The 19,428-nt window shown below is 49.6% G+C and overlaps 1 protein-coding gene across 2 annotated transcripts in view; it reads left to right on the forward strand.

Annotated features, from left to right (window-relative positions):
- Positions 1-19,428, forward strand: part of HUS1 (HUS1 checkpoint clamp component) — a 215,522-nt gene that overhangs the window by 70,321 nt on the left and 125,773 nt on the right. For both annotated transcript variants that reach the window (XM_086964900.1, XM_086964901.1), the window contains exon 3: positions 11,988-12,164. In XM_086964900.1, coding sequence (XP_086821026.1) covers positions 11,988-12,164 — 177 coding nt within the window. The remainder of the gene's footprint in view (positions 1-11,987; positions 12,165-19,428) is intronic.

The following is a 19,428-nucleotide window of genomic DNA, read 5'->3' on the forward strand; positions in this document are numbered from 1 at the left end:
TATCAGCACCTGTAAGGAATACATCGCAAAAGCAACCAAATGACATTGCAACATATTAGTTCTGTAGGCATATTACCCACTTTTCACCAAGCAAGGGTGAACATTTCACAGCAGCGAACATGTAAATAAATAACTGAAGGCTTCCAGTAAATGTGGTACTACATGGGAGAAAACATTTCATTAGGTATTCAATAACCCGGCACCCGTGAAGGGGAGCATCTAAGGAAGCAAGAGTTCACATTTCCCTTGACCAGGAAGAACATTTCATTAGGCCTTAGATAACAGGGCATATCATTCTTCAGGCAAGACCAAACCTTTTCATCTGACCAGGGGGAACCATGCGTAAGGCTAGGGCAAGCAATTCCTTATAGAACTATAGGCTTTCCTGAAACATGGCATTGAGTAGGAATAAGCATTTCCCTCTGCAGGAATAAACGTTTCAAGGAAACTCAGGCAACCTGTGAAAAGGTGCATTTGGCTAAGTATATAACTTGGCTATACATATCAAACATTCCCTCAAAGTTTGGGCACAGCTCATTATGCAAAGCTAACATCTTATCAGGCAAGCCAACCCTTCTTTAGGTAAAAATAACCATCTCCATATGTGAGGCAACCAGTTCATTAAAGAATAGGAAACAGGTCATGGAAAATCAGACAGGGGTTAACTCAGGGCCCAACTGTGGGCACCTACTCAACCTGGCAATAGGCTGAATTACATCGCTCTGGCAGTAGGGCAATTTTAGACATTTCCTTAGGTAACTGAGGGCATTCCTAAAGGCATTGCACTAGGTAAGATTAAACATTTAAATAGTCAGAACCAAGTATTTCAATAGGCCCCAGTAAGCCCTACATCAGGCTGAAAATGAACGTTTCATTAACCTCATTCATCGGTAACGAACATTTCCTAAGTCAGGGCTAACCAGGTCAGCAGTTTGAATAAACATTTCCATTTCAGTTGTTAAACAGGCATTCCATTTCCTCCTATTTAACTTCTCATTGCGTCAGACCTTTGCATATCAATAAACCAGGGTAGAGCATTTCATTTTACACTGGGAGGCAATGCATCAACATTTCTTTAAGGAAGAATAGCCATATCAGCAGGCATTACATTTAAAACGGCAATAACATGCCCCTAGCCAGGGGTTAACTATATCACTCTCAGGCCCAGACGTGGCTGGTAGGCCTCTTTCCCGGTTCACAGCACTGGCAGGGGCCAATTCGGGCCAACAGGGCCTAATAACAGTGTTTCGCGGGAAGGGGCGCCCTCTGGGCTTCCTGCCCACCTCCCCGGGGGTTCTTGCCTCTTCGGCTCCTCGGGGAGCCCTCGCAGAGGTTTCCAGTGAGGGGAGGGATAGCGCCTGGGGCACAGCGCTTTGTCCAGCTCAGCAAGCTGAGGTAAATTAGGCAGTTCAAATGATGCAGGACAGTAGTTCAGGCAGATATAGCGCTTCAGGGTTCTAGCGCTTCTGCAGGCAGTTGCAGTGCTTGAGCCTCAGGCCATTCAGTCAGGCTAGCAGTTCAGGAGGCTAGCGCTACGCAGAGATAGCGCTTAGCATTCACTTCAGTGGGGCACTTTCCTCAGGACAGGTAGTTCAGGGTGCTAGCGCCAGGGAATAAGAGCGCTTAGCCAGCAGACAGTTTATTTTAGTTGGAAGCAGGTCAGCAGGACCAACAGGACAGGCCACCCAACAGTGGCAAACCAGCAAAAGGGGTCCCAGGTGGCGTCAGGGAGCGCGGGAAGCGACACAGCGCCAATACCTGGTTGTCTTCTCAATAGTCCTGTGGTGATTTGGTTTCTTCTCGGCGCTTTATGTTTCTTGCGCCCTTGTAAATAGCAGCCTCTGGGTTCCTTGAAGTGGGGGGGTTGGAGTTGATGGCTGGGTTCAAATCTCCTCAGCCGGTCTCCTCAGGTGGACTCTGGGTTCCCCTTCCGCCGGGCCAGATCAGGGGGTAAGTTCAGGATTCCTCAACACTTGGAAGGCAACACCTAAGCCCTGTCACTCCCAGTATCATAAGACCCTAACTAGGCCCCACAGCCTAAAACTCCTGCGTAGGTTCTTCCCCAGGTCTGTGCTCCCTCAATCTGACAGCAAAGTTTCCCTCCCTTTCCTTATATAGTGCCAGTTGACAGTTGGCAGTGGCAGTTGGTGTCACCTCACCTGTTCCAGAAGGTTCCAGGAGGTTCTAGGAGGTTCCACCATTCTAGCGTTGGGCAGGCTGGCAGGCTAGTATAGATACATTGTCTGAGGGTTCTAGCCAGCTCCTGGCTACTAGAATGCGCCCACAAAGTCCGCGCTGCAGTAGCAGGGGTCAGTGGCAGCCATGTTAGGGGAAGGAAGCACCTGCACCTTAACATTAGTTTGACATTACACAGGGCTTTCTCCACTACACAAGGTCTATACCATTTTATCACTATGGGGGACATCCTAACTTAAGGGAATAAAAAGCGAAATATTTCTGGGGAAAGGGCCAAGTCCTATACTGCTTATACCCTGACCACGAGGTAGGCAAATGTAAGATCTGCAGGACTTTCTCCACCAAGACCTTAAAGGATAGGGAGGGTCGCCTCCTCCTCTGGTTACAAAGACTGAAGGACAAGGATTCAGCTCTTTCTGACGCAGAAAGCCTGGTGTCAGGTACTTTTAAAGCCGCCTCAAAGCGTAGCAGTGTGCAGGATTTACCTTCTCCCTTCTTGAAGAAGAAGAAACTCTCAGTCTTGAAGGCTCCTGCGGTATCCCCACCTCCTCCTGCTACGCCAACGCCCCCGAGATGTGGCTCTCAGGCGTCTACGGCTTCTTCTAAGCATGTTTCCTCCTTAAAATGTGTAAAATAGTCAACGGGAGCGTCAACGATCGTCCCGATGACGAGATCTGCCATCTCCGTTTCGTCAACGACGACTTCGGCTTCTGGTTCGTCGCCGGTGGCTGCGTCGACGGCATCTTGTCGACGAAGGTATGCCTGAGTTTTAAAACTGTCTCGTCGACGATACCCATTGCTTCGACGTCGAAGAAGAGCCTCTCGTCGTCGTCAGGATCTACGTCGACGAGAATTGTGAAGACCATCTCATCGCCGACCACTCCGTCGACGACTGTTCTGTCGACGACGGCCTCGCCGACGACGGCTTCGTCCTGTCTTCGTCTACGGCTTCGACGACGACCTCGTTGGCGGTGGTGCCTTGTGCCTTCGCATCTTTACCTTTGGTGCTAATTCCTTCATCCGGGTCAGGTGTTTCCTCCGCCTACCCGTTGCACCAGTGTGGCCAAGTGCCTCTGGAACAGCTTGACATACCCTGTGACACACAGCCACCCTCTCCCCTGTTTGCAACAGGTTCTGAGCAAGACTCTGTGTCTGAGGATGAAGAGGACGATCATTTCAGGGCAGCACGTAGCCCTTCTGAACTAGTCATCAAGTGTCAGGACTATGGGGTTGATCACGAGGACTCGTATGGTCAGCAGGAAGAACCGTCCACTCAAGTTCCGACTGCATCAATTCCTCTTTCCCTCATTTCAACTCTTCAGTATATGTTGGAATACTACAACAGGCGTTTCCCACCTTCTCGTCATGGGTCGCCTCTGCCTACGGCAACTGCGCCTGCACCTGCTCCTACCACTGTTCCACCGCCACAAACGGTACCGCCACCGGCTACGGTTACGACTTCTATACGGGTCCAAGCTACGGTGTATGAAGACGATGATGATGTTAATCTTCGTCCAGACAGAGAGGATGGTGAGCTGCGGGATGACGATACTGATGGTGATGGTGATATGCAAGACTGGGATGAATACCAGATCCAAACACCGTCCCCGCCTCCTGCGACTCCGGGAGATTTCCCTCCTGTTGACATTGCAAGCTTCTACCAACTCATGGATAGGGCGGCAATCCGCTTTAAACTTCCCATGGTTCAAAGGGAAGAAGACTGTTTTCTGTATGTCTTTAAAAGTCAACCTCTCAAGCATGTACGTACTGTCCCAATCATTGACTTCATCTGGAATGAAGGAGTCAAGTTGATGCAAACACCTAATTCCATCCCTGCACAACTGCCACAATTGGAGAAAAAGTATAAGGTGCCCCAGGGTTCACCAGCTTGCATGGTGGCGCAGCCTAAACCGGATTCTGTAGTCACTCAGGCTGCCCAGCGCCGTTCCAGAAACCCATCTTCCCCGGTTACGGCTCCTCTGGATCGCGAAGGACGTCACTTAGATGCCATCGGGCGAAAATTGTCAACTATGTCCTCTGCTACTGTCAGGGCCGCTATCGCTTTGGCCATCCTAGGGCGCTACGATCGTCAGATGTGGTCTGACATGTCCGCTTTGGTTGCCCTCATTCCGGAGTCCTCCTGGGCTGAGGCTCTTAAGATTCTCCAAGAAGGGGAAAGAGCGTCGGAGGAGATCATCGATCGCTCCGACGATCTTGCCTGCACTGGCTTCCGTCAACTTGCAGGGGCAGCTGTTCTACTGCCCAGGGTTGGCTCCGGTCTACCTCTTTCCGCCAGGAAGTCCAGGCAAAAATTCTAGACATGCCTTACGATGGTGAGTCGCTATTCGGTCAGCATGTCGATGAGGCGCTGCAGATGATGAAAAAAGACACGGAAACAGCTCGCGCCTTGGGCACTTTACAGTTCCGCAAACAGCCCTTTTGTGGTGCGCGCGGACGTGGTACCACCTCTTCTTTTCGTGAAGGATCAAATCAATACCGCTCCTATAACCAGGGAAATCAACGGTATTCCAACCAGCAACAGCAGACCTCACACCAGCAAACTTCAAAGTCCTATCGTGGAAAATCTTCCTATAGAGGTTCCACTTCAAAAAGGCAATGACTTTCTTTTCCTGTGCAAGGTTGGAGGGCGAATCTCTCTGTTCCTTTCTCAATGGTCCTCAATCACCTAGGACCGTTGGGTACTGGAGATTGTATCAAAGGGCCACGCCTTGGAGTTCGTAAAATTCCCTCCTCACACTCCTCCAACTGGTCCGCCTCCTGCGCATCTCAAATAACTTTTCCAGCAGATTCATGTCATGATACAGAAAGGTGCCATCAAAGTGGTCCCCAAGTCTCAAAGGGGGATGGGATTTTATTCCCGGTTTTTCCTCATCCTCAAAAAGACAGGTGACTCGCGTCCAATCCTCGATTTATGGACACTGAACAAATACCTGAAGTGCCAGTCCTTCCGCATGCTCACATTGATAGAGATCTTGCGTCTTCTCTGCAAGGACGACTTCATGACCACCATCGACCTCCAGGACGCCTATTTCCATGTACCAATAATTCCTCCTCACCAGAAGTACTTGCGCTTCCGGGTGGGGCGAAGAGACTGTCAATTCAGGGTGCTACCTTTCGGCCTGCGCTCTGCCCCTCGTGTCTTCACAAAGGTTTTGGCCCCAGTAGTGGCTAACCTACATCTTCAAGGTGTTAAATGTTTTCCATACCTCGACGATTGTCTCATCAAGTCGCAGTCTCAGAGCCAGCTATCTCGAGACACTCAACTCTGCCAGGACTTATTTCAATCCCTCGGCCTCTACATCAATCGCTGCAGGAATTTTCTAGGTGCCACTCTCGATACGTCGCTAGCCAAAGCGTTCATGTCTCACGAGCGACAGCTGCGGATTCTACGTCTGGTGACCCTCCTTTGTTCAAAAAAGTCAGTTTCCGTTCGTATACTGAAGTTTTTTCTGGGAATGGCGTCCTCCTCCATCTCTCTGATACCAAACTGCAGGCTCAGGAGTCGTCCTTTTCAGGAAGAATTAGACGGTCAGTGGCGCCAGGTCACGGGCTCCTTCAAAGATCTCGTTCGTGTGACCGCCCGGGTTGAGGACGGTTCTCCAGTGGTGGGCGCAGCCGTCCAACGTGGCTGCCGGGACATCATTCCTCGCCACCACTCCGGACCTCACACTGGCAATGGATGCTTCATTAGAAGGTTGGGGAGCACACCTTCAAGGGCTGTCCATCAAGAGCAAATGGTTGCAGTCCAACGCTCCTGGCACATCAACCGGTTGGAGCTGATGGCCATCTTTGTGGCTCTCAAATTGTTCCATCTTATGATCCAGGGGGAGTCGGTACTCATCCAACCGGACAATACCACCAGTATGCACTACGTGAACAAGCAGGGCGGCACCAAATTTCTTCTCCTGTCTCGACTTGCACAAGCTTTCTGGGATTGGGCGCTTCGGCACCACGTTACCCTGACAGCGGTACATCTACCGGGCATCTTGAACATCCTAGCAGATGCCCTCAGCAGATCCACATCCTCGATGCACGAGTGGGAGCTACATCATCTGACGCTGGACCTCATCTTCCGGAATTGCGGTTATCCCAGCATAGATCTCTTTGCGAGCCCGGCGAACCGGAAATGCCCGTCCTTTGCAAGTTGGCTTCCCCATCCAGAATCGTCCGGGAATGACCTTTTGATGGATTGGTGCGGTCTATTTGCCTACGCCTTTCCGCCGATTCCACTGGTTCCTCGAGTTTTGTGAAAAATGAGGAGACAGCCGTGCCACATTCTCCTGATCGCTCCCAGATTGGTTCTCGAAACTACTGCTTCTGTCGCAGTGCGATCCCATTCTTCTTCATCCTTGAGTGGACCTCCTCACGATGGAAGAGGGCCTGGTCTGTCATCCAGGTCCCCTCCTCTCTCAGATTATCAGCCTGGAACCTGAGCTCCTTGAATTTGCCCATTTTAATATCCCGCCAGCATTCAGAGACATTCTTGCCAATGCCAGAGCTCCATCTACAATAAAGACTTATAAACTCAAATGGAAGATGTTCTGTCACTGCTGCGTGGCTGCCAACATTCATCCTGTACATTCTACTCTGGCTCAGCTTCTTCCGTTCTTTCTGCGATCCAGCCTCAAATTGCCCACACACCGAAGATCAATTTAAATACTCTTTCAGCTGGTCTTGCTGCTTCTCGCCCATTGCTTCCTCCTGACATTGATGCTGCAGCCAGCGCATTTAACCTATGGGTGGAGCGTGCGACTGCCGCAACAATTAAGAGCAGCCGGGTCTGTAGGCTTCGTTCTACCCCCTCTAAACCTTGGTTTTGTCCCGCTCTCCGAGACCTTAAATCAGGCTGTAAAAAGCTGGAAAGGCTATGGAGACTAGCTTACCTGCCTGAGGCGAAAAAGGAGTTGCGGACTGCACAGAAAAAGTACTATGCAGCCATCAGATCTGCAAAAAGCAGCTACTACGCAGGGCGCATCAGCAAAGCTAACAACAATAGCAAGGAAATATTTGCGATTGTCAATAGCTTTGTATCCCCCTGTGCTTCAAAACCTCTGCTGTCCGCATCAGAGGAATGGTGCGAAGAATTATCTGAGTTCTTTGTAGAAAAAATTGCCAAAATTCAGGTGGACTTGCAAAATGTTTGTAATGGCCCTTCTTCTCCTTTAACAACTTTGCTTCCTTTAATGCCAAGCCGCACCGCCCAATTGGCCAATTTTACTCCTCAACTAGATTCGGATATCACTGCCATTGTTGCTGCCTTAAAATCCGGATCTCCCTCGGACCCATGCCCGGCCAGAGTACTTGCGGGTGTAGCGGAATCGGTGGGAAATGAGGTAACCCAAATTATTAACCTCTCGCTCCACTCAGCTACCGTCCCTGACTGCTGGAAACAAGCAAAACTGCTCCCACTATTAAAAAAAAATGGACTTGATCCGGCCACCCCGTCCAATTTTCGCCCAATATCTTTGCTGCCAGCGCTTGCAAAGGTATGCGAAAAGATTGTTTTAGTCAACTAGAGAAATTTGTGGAATCCACGGAGGCCCTACACCCAGCTCAGTCTGGCTTTAGGGCAGCCTACAGTACAGAGACGGCTTTAGTCGAAATATCGGAGGCTATTCGGGAGTGTCTTGACGGGGGTGGCAGAGCGGCTCTGATTTTATTGGACCTCTCTGCTGCCTTCGATACGGTGCCTCACTCCCTTCTACTCTCCAGACTAGCCGATATAGGTATTACTGGCTCCGCATTTGACTGGCTGACCTCATTTTTAAATAATCGCACGCAACAAGTTTGGTTGCCCCCTTTTGCTTCCACTCCTAAATTGCTTTCGACTGGTGTTCCTCAGGGGTCTATGTTAAGCCCTTTGCTTTTCAATATTTATCTTACCCCTCTGATCTACCTGGCTGAACAGTTAGGGGCAAAAATTATGGCGTACGCCGACGATACGCAATTGCTGTTTACTTGGCCCAAAGATAATTTAGATACGTCGGCGGCCCAATTATGCCTATCTTCTGTCTTCCAATGGTTAGCTAATGCCCAGCTAAAATGTAATGAAAGCAAATCCGAGATCCTGCTATATGGTTCTTTCCCCGAGGATTTCAATGATCGTCTTTGGCCTACCGACCTACCCCCTCCAAAAGCTGCCTCGGGCCCAGTGAAGAATTTGGGGGTTTGGTTCGGTAAGAACCTTAAGTTTGAAGACCATATAAATAAAATCACTGGAGTCTGTTTTTTCACTTTAAAAACTGTGCGCAGGTTTTTCCCTCTATTACCGAAAGAAGCTAAAGAGACTGTCATTCGGGCATTAGTACTCTCTCGGTTAGACTACGCTAATGGACTGTTTTCTGGCCTACCGGCTTACCTGATTCACCGCCTTCAGGTTATTCAGAACGCCGCCGCCAGACTTTTGTTCAATGTCCCAAGGCGTTCCAGTGCTCGACCTCTTCTCCGTGCTTTGCACTGGCTTCCTGTTGCCCACAGGATTTTGTTTAAAATCCTAGTGTTGGCGTATCGAGCCATACATCACACTGGGCCTGTCTACCTGAGAAATAGGTTCTCCCTGTATGTCCCCAATCGCCCTCTGCGCTCGGCCAATTTGTGCCAAATGGCTGTCCCCAAATTTAAATATTGCAGACTTGGCGGTCAATCGATTTCAGTGAGAGCAGCGAAATCCTGGAATACTTTACCTCTTCATTTAAAAACGGCACCGACTCTCTGTTCTTTTAAGAAGAGTCTAAAAACCCATCTTTTTAATATTAGAGCCTAAACTTCCCCACTCCCGGTATTCCTTGATATTTAAGCTCACCTAGTCTGCTCTGCCTTCTACGCGCCAGGATACTATTTTTTTAGTAATAGAGCGCGATATAAAAGCCTTAATAATAATAATAATAATAATAACTGGCACAGTCAGGGCTCTCTCACTTCACCTTTGAAGGTTTTCTTGGCTGCGATTTCTTGCTTCCGGCAGGAAGGATCCTCCTCTCTCTGCTCTTCCAGAATTAATTGTCAGTTCTTCAAGGGACTGTTCAGGAAGTTCCCGCCCATTAGGCGTCCTCCTCCAACCTGGCATCTTAACATTGTTTTGACACAATTAATGAAGGTGCCATTTGAACCTATCCACAAGGCGGATTTAAAGATTTTAATTTGGAAGGTGGCCCTACTCCTTGCTTTAACCTCGTCGCGGCGCGTGAGTGATGTTCACGCCTTTACAATTAAGCCTCCTTTTCTCCAATTTAAATCGGATTGTGTACTACTTCACACCAACCCGGCTTACATGCCTAAGGTGCCCACTGACTTTCTCCTCAATGAGCCTGTTTTCTTAAAGACTTTCTTTCCCAATCCTCAATCTCCAGCGGAGCAACGTTTACATTCTCTGTACGTTAAGCGATGCCTTACATTTTACATCGATAGGACGGCACCCTTTCGCAAATCTGACCAGCTGTTCGTAGCCTAAGGACGCATGTGCAAGGGGCGTCCTGTCACAAGGCCAACTATTGCATGTTGGATTGCTTCATCAGTCTCTTTCTGTCACCGGAAGGCTGGCAAGCCTCAGTCTTCAGTGAGAGCTCATTCCACCAGAGCGATGTCTTCCTCTGCTGCCCTGTTTGCTGGTGTGCCGATCCATCAAATTTGCCGAGCAGCTACGTGGTCCAGCAGGCACACTTTCACAAAACATTATTGCCTTGAAGCTATCAACGAAGCCGATACGGCAGTGGGACAAGCAGTGCATCGCAATCTTTTTAACTAAGGTGAGCCTCTGCTTCCTACCCTCCACCTATATGGTTTGTGTAATGATACTGTAGTGATTATTATTATTATTATCATTCCTCCTGGCTATGCTATTGGTGCATATTTATACCTATGCATTGCTAATTTTGCCCTTGTTGCCAGCTATTACTGCTCCCTATTCTATTCAAGCATGTGAATCTATGAAAGACACCCTAATACTGGAGAAGAACAATTTTTACTTACCTGTAAACAGGTGGTTCACCAGTATTGGTGTCTTTCATAGATTCACATGCGACCCACCCGCCTCCCCTCAGAGGCTCGCTTCTCCTCCTAGACTCTTTTGTCACTATTGTGCTACGAAAATCTGAGGGCCTGAGCCTCTGAGGAGAAGGTTCTAGAGGGGTGCTTGCGCCTGATTGGCTGTAGTTTGGACTAACATAATGACAGTGATATGTTGCAATTCTCTTTCTCCATGTATTCCTATGTGGAAATTATGATCTGGTGTTTGCAACTATTTCTAGTGGGTATTTTTATGTGTTATGTTTTCACATACATATTTTATTGGGATTTTATTGCTATTTTATTTACCGTGGGGCTCCCACTACGGCGACGGGGAATATTCAAGCATGTGAATCTATGAAAGACACCAATACTGGAGAACCACCTGTTTACAGGTAAGTAACAATTGTTCTTGTAGGAATGATACCCTGTTGAGGTCCCTTGTGTTGGGCATGATGTAGGGCTTATCTAGTACTGTCCAGTACAGATCATTCACTGTGTATTTCATTTCTGCACAATGAGTAGTGAACCGTGTCATTGTCCTTTCACACATATTACTTCGATTTTCAATTAGCCTCACTTTCACTTTCCGTGATGTCATACCCACATGTATTAGATTGCATGGACATCTGATCATATATATATTGCATTCATTGAATTACAATTTGTATGTCTGCGTTGTTTCCATAGGAAGTTAAGCCCCACGTCTACACTCTTGGTGTTTGCAGTGAGCCTAGAGACATCACAGGAGACACATCTGGTATGCCCTGTCACCGGAATTAGCTCCAATAGGGCTTGTTGCTCTTTCTGTATTACTGGACGAGGTCTTGTGCGAACTAGATGGTCCATGATGTTAGGACTCCTACTAAAGGAGAATAGTGGTTTATCCAGCTTTAAGCCATTAGAATTGGGTATTTGCCAGTTCTTAAGAATGATGCGTTTCACATATGTAGAGGCCATATTAAATGTTGTCAAGCAAATCGCGTTTTTGTTAGTAGGTCTTTCCACCTTCACCGTATCAACAAGAGGTAGTTTGTGGAACTTCAATAGTTTGTAGCACGAACCTCGCCTTTCAAAATTTATTGCACAAATTCCTGCTTATCGAACTGAAACATAGTACAGAAAGCCGGAACAGATTTGAAGCAGGCCATTTGAAATGGACGATGCACTGCATAAGGCTTTTCTAAAAGATTTCACACAGGTTGTGCTGAGGAAATCTGTGTGCCTTACATAAAGGTGAGCATTGCAACTTCCGCCCTGATCGTAGGTGTTGTCTTAAATATCTGCTAGGCAGCTCCTTCCATTTATTTCTTCATTAAAACATTTTTTGTATGAGAATGCGAGAAAAAATACTGTTTTCGGGGAAGCGTTTTCTGCTGTTGATGGCCTTTGGTCTTTGTCTTGTGCACAGAAACTTCCCTCTTTTGGAGGTTGCTGTTGAGGCATCTGGGGATCATGAGAGCTGAAGTACCATTAGAAAAAAAGGAACTAATCTTTTTATATTCTTTTATAGATGCTCATTCATCCTGTAGATTCTGCTGATTTATTTTTTCCAAATTTAGGTGAATATACCAAATGTAATTGTTTGTCATTCAGGAATCCATGTCAGGTCTGGAATTAGAGTAGTTGTGGTACCACCCAGTGACATCCTTACGTTTCAAAGTTAGATGCTTTGGGATATTTCAGAAAACTGGAAATGTTCAGGAAGATAGTGTCCTTTGAAAATCTTTACTGGAGGGTTAATTCTGTTTTTCTGTTATTTTTAGGGGAATTTCTTTGACGAGTTCCAGATGGAAGGAGTATCTGCAGAGCACAATGACATTTATTTGGAGTTGACACCTGAAAACCTAGCAAGGGCTTTAAAAACTGCACAAAATGCAAAGGCTGTGAAAATAAAGCTGACAAACAAACACTGCCCTTGTCTCACAGTAGCCGTTGAGCTGGTAAGAGTTTAAAGCAATAATAAATTGAAAACTAGCAGTTACACCTGGTTTTGCATGTTTTAGAGCAGTGTTTTAAATCTGTTTTTTTTTTTACGTTTTTCATTATTTTATCGGACACTTACAACTATGCACCATATACAACCAATCAAGAATGTACTCAAATATATGAGGGCCCGACGGAGGTGTACAGACAAGTAGCAGCCATCTGGAATAGACTGGACTGCCATGTCTGGAAAGATTATAGATAACGGCTCTACCATGAGGGTGATCGGTCCGGGCAAATGTTGACCTGGCTGCTGAAACACGAAAGACCTCCGCCACTTGGGTGTGGGATTCCTGGCACAGGAGTGACTTCTATACACCGCACCGAGTGCGAGGGTGCACACCTGGTGGGTGATCTCCTACACATTCCGAATTGAGAGGGGTACACAGCAGGGCTGCCCACTGTCACCGCTCCTGTTTGCACTAGCTATGGAGTCGTTGGCAATACATTTCTGGGCCGAACTACAAGGATGGAGTGTGCGAGTGGGCGACATGACATGTTGTGTCAATGTATGCGCGTCACCCACTGATATATGGAACAAGCCCAGAACGCTCAGTTTCCCTCCTCCTGCGGCTGATGTCTGGATTTGGAGAAGTCTCGGGGCTTCGAATCAATCGCCATAAGACGGTGGTATTCCCCCTTGAGTCCCTGGCTGGGATTGATGTACACAATCTCCCCACTGTAGACTTGCCATGGGATACCCATAGTTTCCACTACTTCGGAATGCAGGTGATACATGACCGCTACCAGCAATATGAGCTAGATATGGAAAGAGAGTTGGATGGCCTTATAGCCTACATCCATTTTTGAACTATACTGACACTGTCAGTTATGGGGAGAGGGGCTTTGAGCAAGATGCTCCTGCTGCCTTTATGCAATGCAGAATTCGTTCTGTGTACAAGCGTCTTCATTGTACTAGCATCTTAATGGGCTGCTGGTGATCCTAGTGTGGGTGGGGAAGAGGGGCAGGTTGCTAATGCGTGGCCACAGACTTCTGAATTCTACCCCTTTCATTATCATACATGTTGCCCAGGCTAGGAAGAGTGCCGTTAGACAGGTCCTAAGGCAGTCACCTTATGCTAAACTCCACCCACTCTGGTGGTTGTGCCCATTCCTACATATACATGACTCCGTGGATGTCTTGAGATAGCTCAAGGGGCATGTCATGGGTGGGATGTTTATATTTAAATGGCACCTTTATGCTCTTTGAGGAGGTTGGGACACACTTTTGAATAGCTCTGGGACAATTTCTGCAGTACGCAAGTATATGATGCACAGCCCAAGAGGTCTGGACACCCTTTCCAGAAGAACCTGTTGGGTCCCACAATTACAGATGGAATTTGATCCTGGCAAGAGGTATCCTATCTAGGCTATATCCTCCTCTCAAAAGCGACAGGCAGATGAATGTTGAATTGATGCGTGAGACATGGGATGGGGGAGTGAAGGCCCCACTCACAGATGGGGAGTGTAGGCAGGCTAGGACTCTGGTACAGGAGGTAGCAAGCAATGACAGATTCAAGCTGAAGCATTTGTACTACTTCCACATAGCTTATCAGACACCGCAGTGCCAACACAGGGTTTACCCAATGAGTCCTGCTGAGTGCACACGCTATGGCGTATGCCTGGCCGAATTTGAACATGTCACGTTGAACTGCGTGCGGAGACAGCCTTTTGGGAGGAGATACTGAAGGAAGTGCACTGAATAACAACTGTAAAAGCACAATTGACAATCTGACCCTTTATACTGGGTTTACTATCTCCAAGAAAAGTAAGAAAATGCAGTATAGATATGCTCAGCTGGGATTCGTACTGGCCAGATGACGGTGCATCGCCGTTCACTGGGCTTCGGATGCAGAGTGGTGCAGACTCGCGGTTTTGCCTGGGGCCAGAGTCTATTGGTGAGCAAATCCAGTGCTCACAGGAGACAAAGTCTTGGGTTTGGAAGGCAGGGCAGATCCTTTGGTTTCTTGAGGCTGCTGGCTACACGACACACCAGGATTTTGCTGGAGCAGGTTTATAGGGCTGGGGCCAAGTCAGTGGGCGTCGTCGTCCTCTTCTTAGTTTCAGCACGGCTTCTTCGGTCCTTCTTCTCTTCTTCTGATGTGTTCTTGTCTGAGGAGGCACGGTTCAGGGTTGCCCCTAAATACTAGATTGTAATAATGACGCCAGAGTCACGGTGAGTTGAAAGCTTTATTGTTAAAGGCTCCACAGCTGGCAGGCCCATCCATCAGCAAGTCCAGCTGTAACTGACTCTACAACTAACACTACTTGACCCTAAACATTCTCAGAACACACAGCTCCGATGACAGAGTAGAACTTCACATTGAAGAAGTAGAACTACTAGACATCATTAGCCCGGCCTCACCGATAAAAACTACGTAGCAGAATGACTTCTTAGAATGGTCAGTAGCAGAAGAAAGCCGTCTTAAAAAAGTCTGATCCGATGATAATGTGGAATGGGATTTGGAGCTCTGGGAAACGATGCTAGATAGATTGGGGGAAAATGACAATGAAACGGCCTCCAGTTTACCCCCCCCCCCTCCCCCCCCCACACTTTTTGTTGTTGTTTTTAATCCCTCCTGGGGGTCATGAAGTCTCCCTAACAAACTGCTGGTGTTACACTAATAGTTCTGAGGGACTGTGTCTGGCTGTACCCCTTCCTCCCCTCGCCTCCACTTCCCCCTTTCAGGAGGCTAGTACAATCCCTTCTGATACCTCTGCACAAACTGTACTGATGCATGGCATTACTTCAGCTGCACTGTCCGTATTTGTTTGTATTTTTGTTCTATTTATTTTCTTGTTTACAGTTAATCATGCCTTGTTATCATTGAGTTATGAATCGAAATTTGCCTAACTTACGTAACGGTAAGTTTCAATTCTATTAAGGACACGGAGGCGAGGATTATGCTATATCTTCCTTCGCTTTATTAACATAAAGACTCCACAGCAGCTTAGGAAAAGATATATAATAGTAACAAAAATGCTTTCAGACATAAAGCATAGATGGAACGTTCAACAAATCAAACAACAACTCCCGAGAGTCTCTTTGTATAACGACAGTCCATAGTCCTTCCACACTGTCCATCACCGCTATAAATCCGGTCTTCTCTTCCTCTTCCTCCTCTTTCTTCGCGCAGATCACGCTTGAACCTCATTGATCCTGTTTAGCACCCTCGTTGCCTGTCGAAAAAAAGAACAGCATCAGCGAGGTGGCCCAGGAATGCAACAATAAGGCGAGGAGCATTCACTGACTAGTACAGTACCGACAATGTAAAGGAAAACGCTTTACTTACTGCCATACAGGCGGGTAGAGACACCACTGTAGCCTGGGTGGGATAATCCTCGCCTCCGTGTCCTTAATAGAATTGAAACTTACCGTTACGTAAGTTAGGCAAATTTCGATTCTATGTCAGGACCGGAGGCTTCAGATTATGCTAGTTCAAAGCTTACTTACCACCAACTGGGCCAAATCCACCATCGGCTTAAAATAAAACCTCTTAAAGGTGGAATCCGAGGACCAATCCGCCGCTCGCATTAGGTCCTCCAAGCGAGCACCCACTGAGAATGCCTTAGAGGCCATGGCCCCCCTGGCGGAGTGTGCTCCAAAGAGAGAAGTATTGATGCCCGCTTCCTGCATGACCCACCGCACCCACCGAGCAATAGTGGGAGAGGAGACAGCTTTGTGTGGCTTTCGCAGGGCAATCAGCAATTGACGCTCGCCCGGAGGGCGCAACTCCAAGGTCATATCTTCATATGCTTTGAGGCATTGCACAACACACAACTTAGGAGTGTCAAGAAAAGCTGGATAGGAAATGGAACGCGACGACGTCTTAGTGCGTCGGCCCACGGTAAAGGTAACCCCATCCGGGGAAAAAATGCGTGCAGAGACATCCAGCGCGCGCACATCAGAGACGCGCCTGCAAGAAACCAAACATAACAACATGGCCAACTTCGCCGACAGCTCCTTAAGAGACAGATAAGAGTTGGCCGGCCCGGACAAGAACAAGTTCAGAACCAAATTGACGTCCCAAAGGACGGAGTACCTGGGCTCAGGAGGCAACGCGAGGCGAATAGCCCGCAGAAGCCGACAAACAAAAGGATGTTCCCCTACCGGGTGGCCATCGATGTTATTGTGGCCTGCCGAAATCGCCGATCGAATAGCATTGATCGTTCTATAGGCTAAGCCTTTATCGGCTAGGTGAGCCAGGAAATTCAGCACGGGAACGAGGCCTGCGACCAAGGGATCCAAATCCCTTCGAAGACACCAACGCATCCACTTAAGCCAAGCGGATCTGTAGCGCTTCGTCGTACTATCGGCCCACGCTTTGGAGAGCAAGTGCTCAGCAGACCCCGAAAGGCCTGGGAGCGACCAGCGTCTCCTGAGAGCCTCCATGCCACGAGGCGGAGAGAGCCCTGCGTGATGAGAGGATGCGGTTCCCGATCCGGATTTGTCAGGAGCAGAGGAAACAGGGGGAGTAGGATTGGAAAATCCCAGGAAAGTTCCAGAAGAACCGGAAACCACACTTGAGACCTCCAGAGCGGTGTAACCAACACCAACTCCGCTCCCTGGCGGCGTATTTGGGCCGCCGCCCGCATTATCATGGAGATCGGGGGAAACGCAAACGGCCGTTCCCGACTCCAATCCTGCAGAAAGGCGTCCGTGGCCTCCGCCAGAGGGTCCGGCCTCCAGCTGAAAAAACGCGGCAGCTGGTGGTCGAGACGGGACGCAAACAGGTCCACTGAAAAAGGACCCCAGAGAGCTTGGACCCACCGGAAGACCTTCGGATCCAGCTTCCACTGGCTGGCGTCCCTGAGGTGCCGGGAGTGCCAATCTGCCACTTGGTTGGCTTAGCCCGGTAGATATTCCGCTGTCACCGCAATGTGACGCGACAGGCAATAGTCCCAGAAGTCCTTCGCCAAATCCGCTAAAGCGCGGGACCGAGAACCCCCTAAATGGTTCACATAGCGGACCGCCGAAATGTTGTCCATCCGTAAAAGGACACAGGCCTTGACCGAGTCTTTGGTCCAACAGCGAACAGCGAAGGAGCCCGCCAGGAGCTCCAAGCAATTGATATGCAACCGTTGTTCGTCTGAAGACCAGGCGCCGCCGGTGGAAAAATCCCCGCACCGGGCGCCCCAGCCCGACCTGCTGGCGTCGGATTCTATGACCAGGTCCGGAGCCGAACCGAAGATCGCCCGACCATTCCATGCCTCCATGTGAGACAGCCACCAGGACATTTCCTCCTTCACTTCGTCTGTGAAGGGAACCCACTGATCGTAGCTCATCCCACGACGCAAGTGTTGCGCCTTCAGACGCTGGAGCGCCCTGTAATGCAGGGGCCTGGGAAAATCGCTTGGATGGAGGACGACAGGAGTCCTACCACCTTGGCGACATGGCGCAAGGAAGTGCGATCTTTTGCGATCGTCTGTCGAAGCAGGTGTCGCATTTTCGCGACTTTCCGACCCGGCAGGCTTAAGACCGCCTGCACCGAGTCTACCACGAAACCCAAGAAGGTGATCTTCTGAGTAGGAACCAAAACCGACTTGGAGCCGTTGATCACGAACCCCAGCCTCTGGAGAAGGTTTACGGCCTGCCGAAGCTGGCCCGCCAACACCTCCGGGCACTGCCCCATGAGGAGGATGTCGTCTAAGTACACCAACATTCTGACCCCCTGACTTCTGAGGAACTCCACTACCGGATGGAGAACTTTCGTGAAGCACCAGGGGGCTGATGACAGACCGAACGGCAGCGCGGTGAACTCGAACACCCTGCCGTTCCATAGAAACTGAAGAAAACGACGATGCGGGGATGGATGGGGGACGACCAAATAGGCATCCTTGAGATCCAGTCTCACCATCCAGTCCCGAGGGAGAAGTACGTCCCGAAGGAGGTGTATACCCTCCATCTTGAAATGTCGGTAGACCAACCACCCATTGAATTCCCTGAGATTGATCACAGGTCTCTTGCCCCCATCCGTCTTGTCCACCAAGAAGACGTTGCTGAGGAAACCGTGCGGGTGGCGTGTTGATAGGCGGAGGGTTCCTTTGCGGAGCAAGTCCGAGACCTCCCCGTCTATCAACCGCGCGTCGGACTCTGAAAAGACCATAGGGCGGGGGGCACCTCTTGCGTGGGCTGGTCGTAGAACTCTATGTGGAACCCACGTACCGTTTGCAAGACCCAAGCGTCGGCAGTGAGCAATTCCCACTCCCCGTAAAAGGTTGCCAGCCTCCCCCCAATCGGAACTTGATCCAAACAAAGTACACTTACCGGGGGCATTTCCTTGTCCGGCGTTCTTTCTGAACCCTCTGCCGCCGAAGCGCTGCCCTCTGGTGGGGTAGAAGTTGTTATAGTTGGCAGAGGTCTGGTATTGTCCTCTTCCGGAGCCTTGTCCCTTATTGGTGGTCTGCTGGCCACGGCCGATCGCGCGGCGCCTACCGCGACCGGCCCCTCCGGAGAAACGCTGGTGGAACACCCGTTTCATGCTGGATTGGGCCTTATCCAGCGACGTGAACGTGTTCACGAACTTGCCCAGCTCCCTGATGAAGGGTTCGCCAAAAAGGCCTCCTTGGGCCACCGCACCCGCCTCCGACGAGGCCAGGTCTCCCAACTTCGGGTCCAATTTGATTAGGAGTGAGCGCCGCCTTTCAGTAGAAAGTGCGCAGTTGGCGTTGCCCAGGAACACTATCACCCTCTGGGCCCAATTCGAAAGCACCTCAGGGGAAATGACGGTGCCATTCGCCTTCGCCTCCTCTGCCATATCGAGGATCTTTGTGGCAGGTCCAACCGCATCCAGCAGTTTATCCTGGCAGGCCCGCCAGGAGCGATCGATGCCTTTCCTGGGATCCTTCATGAACTTCGCCAGGAAGGTGGCCATCTTGGGATCCAGTTCAGGCGTCATGGCCACCTTGCCGTCCAGGGTTGGCCTAGGGCACTCCCCACGCAGGCAACCCCGCGCCTCCTTCTCCAGGGGTTTTCGCAGCCTGCCCGCCATAAACTTAGCCACCGTCTCTCCCGGCGTCCAAGCCGCGGAAAGGGGGTGGACGATCTCGTCCGGATGCAGCATGCCCGACTCATCCTTCGGCATCTCCTTGGCAGAGGACGCCGGAAGCCAAGATCGGGTCGACTCCCCGTCGTCGTCGGTGTCTGGAGAGTCGTACACATGGGAAGCGGGGGCTGTCGACACGTCTCCCGAGGCCCCAGGATCCGCTAAGGGGTTAGGG

Source organism: Lissotriton vulgaris, chromosome 4_1, assembly GCF_964263255.1.
Source record: "Lissotriton vulgaris chromosome 4_1, aLisVul1.2, whole genome shotgun sequence".
NCBI classification, from domain to species: Eukaryota; Metazoa; Chordata; class Amphibia; order Caudata; family Salamandridae; genus Lissotriton; species Lissotriton vulgaris.